Genomic DNA, 2,331 nt, shown 5'->3' with positions numbered 1-2,331 from the left:
AAGTGCCTCTTGCACTGTTCATGTTTCATGAACAGTGCATTTAGCCAATAAACAGTAATCCGCACCTCTACAGTAATTTTTTTTATAATTTTCAGTTTTTAACCAAATAAACGGCAACTAAAAGTGTAATGAGCCTAATGGGAATACTAGCAAAAATAGATAATTATGGAAGTAGAAAAAAACAGGTTTCTTTTAGTTGATTTCACTAAGAATGTGCAGTACATGATGTGAATGCTCTCATTCGGTTTAGAGCATAAGTTTCATATATGGAGTGAGGAAGGGCAGTTTTGGGTTTTTATCCTTGATGGGTTGTCACTTGTCACAAACTTTACAAGACAATGGTCCATTAATTAGGGGATGATGACCCCCTACGAGTCACTGAACATAGGGTACCTAACCCAAATTAGTGGTCTCGGGAAAAACTATAAATTAAAAGACAAAAAATTATTACTCCCAAGCAAAAAGGAATCAAAAGAAAGCATAGAAAATCGTATCCCATTGACACTCATTAAAGAACCCGAATAAAAAAGCATAATACTCCTATATACTATATATTATATATTATACTATTGTATATTTATATTATAGGTACGTAATAATATCCCAGTTCATAGATTTTTAAAAAGGTTGAATGGCTTAATCCCCACTACCTAGCATAAGTCTCATTTGATTGGTCCACTTCAGAAACTATCTTCACCTAATCACAATGCTTAGTTCTTAAGCAAAAAAGATTTTAACCTTATTCCAAAACAACAACAAAAAAAGAACAAAATAAAATTGTAGATAAGCATATTTTTTTTTCAACGTCGCCGCGGAGAAAATGACTTTCCGCCGACCAGTACTTGTGTCATCTACACTTGTCCAGCAAAATGAGCTAATAGAAAAGAGAGAACCTTTAAAGAATAAAAAAACAAAATTCAACTATATGGACCATACCCATATTCGAGTATGAATAAAACCCACCACCAAAAAAAAATTTCCATCTACTTTTTTTTTTTTCTTTTAATCTGGTCCTTTTTGGGGGCTTCGAGGAGTTAAAACCAAAATAGAATTAAACCAAGGAAAGAAAATTAACAAAATAAAAAGAAAAAAAGAAAAAGAAAAAGAAGAAATAGAATTTGTTGATTTTGACTACACATTCGGACCCCAAAGATTCCATAAACGGGAATTGAATAAACCTAACACGTCCGGCAGTACCTTCCTAGCCAAACCCTTGTGGTGGTTGCTGTTGGTTGTCGCCGCCACCATTGTCGGAACTGTGACCACCTCTTCTTCCTTGTTGTCTTCCTCGTACTCTTCAACCTCGTACTTCTCAGTATCCCTTTCTTCAACATCATCATCATCAGCTATCACAACAACTTTATCATCTTTCTCCTTGGAAAAATCGAAGCTTTCTTCAATTTCTGGTAATGGGGTTTCAGAAACATCATCGGAGGAGGGTTTTTCTGGGACACGGCGAGTGGGTTTGTCTCTACGCTTGCCTCTGCCGTTGACCTTCTTTGACTTCTCACCGTGAGCTAAGTGGTCCTCAAACGCTTCAATGGCTTGGTGGATGAGCTCGCGGTTTGGCGAGGAGTCCCATTTGAACCAATAGCTTGTGTAGCAGTCGAAACAGTCGCACTCAAACATCGGTGGCTTGTGGCTATTGTTGGCGTTGGTGTTGTTACTGTTCTTGTTGTGGTTATTTGGGGCTTTTTTTGGAGGTTTTCGTTTGGAGTCTTGGGTGATTGGAGATGGGGTTGTGGTTTTCATGGAGCGGGTAATCATGTAAGCAAGGACTTCACGGTCTTCAAGAGAAAGAACAGAAGCTAGAGCTAGAATCGCAGCTGGGAGTAACTTCAACACAGAGAGAAAATCTCCATCGGAATGGCATGGAATCGCTGAAGATGAAGATGAAGATGGAGATGGGTATACTTTACCTTTGTTCTTTATCTTCATTTTTCTTTGCTTTGCTTCAGAAAAAAAGAAAATGAAAAATTGTATTTTTTTTTTTTTCTCTCTCTTTTCTTTTGGTTTTGGTGTAGGGGAAGAGAAAGGGGTAAAGTTATTTTGTGGATGTCTTATCTGATACAGATGAGAGAGAAAGAGATAGAGAAGAAAACACAGAGATAGGGTTTTATTTTATTTTATTTTATTAATATTATTTTTGCTTCGTAGACAAGGCAAAAAGGGTACGTAGAGAGTCACCGTTCCTTACAAAAGGTTAAAGCTCACGCTCTGGTATTGGTGCGTGACATTGAATTGTTTTATTGTGTTGCTAATCTCTTTCTTATAAGGTGGAATAGGGTATAAGAGATGCGTAGAAGGGCTGTTTTTGAATAATCTATAAAT

The 2,331-nt window shown here is 36.9% G+C and overlaps 1 protein-coding gene across 1 annotated transcript; it reads right to left on the bottom strand.

Annotated features, from left to right (window-relative positions):
• Positions 1-875: 875 nt before the first annotated feature.
• On the bottom strand, positions 876-2,094 carry LOC126718129 (uncharacterized). The gene has a single exon (XM_050420203.1). The coding sequence runs from the start codon at positions 1,936-1,938 to the stop codon at positions 1,132-1,134; it is 807 nt and encodes a 268-aa protein (XP_050276160.1). The 5' UTR covers positions 1,939-2,094; the 3' UTR covers positions 876-1,131.
• Positions 2,095-2,331: the final 237 nt, after the last annotated feature.

Source organism: Quercus robur, chromosome 3 (genome assembly GCF_932294415.1).
Source record: "Quercus robur chromosome 3, dhQueRobu3.1, whole genome shotgun sequence".
NCBI classification, from domain to species: domain Eukaryota; kingdom Viridiplantae; phylum Streptophyta; class Magnoliopsida; order Fagales; family Fagaceae; genus Quercus; species Quercus robur.
This window is presented reverse-complemented; position numbering and strand designations above follow the sequence as displayed.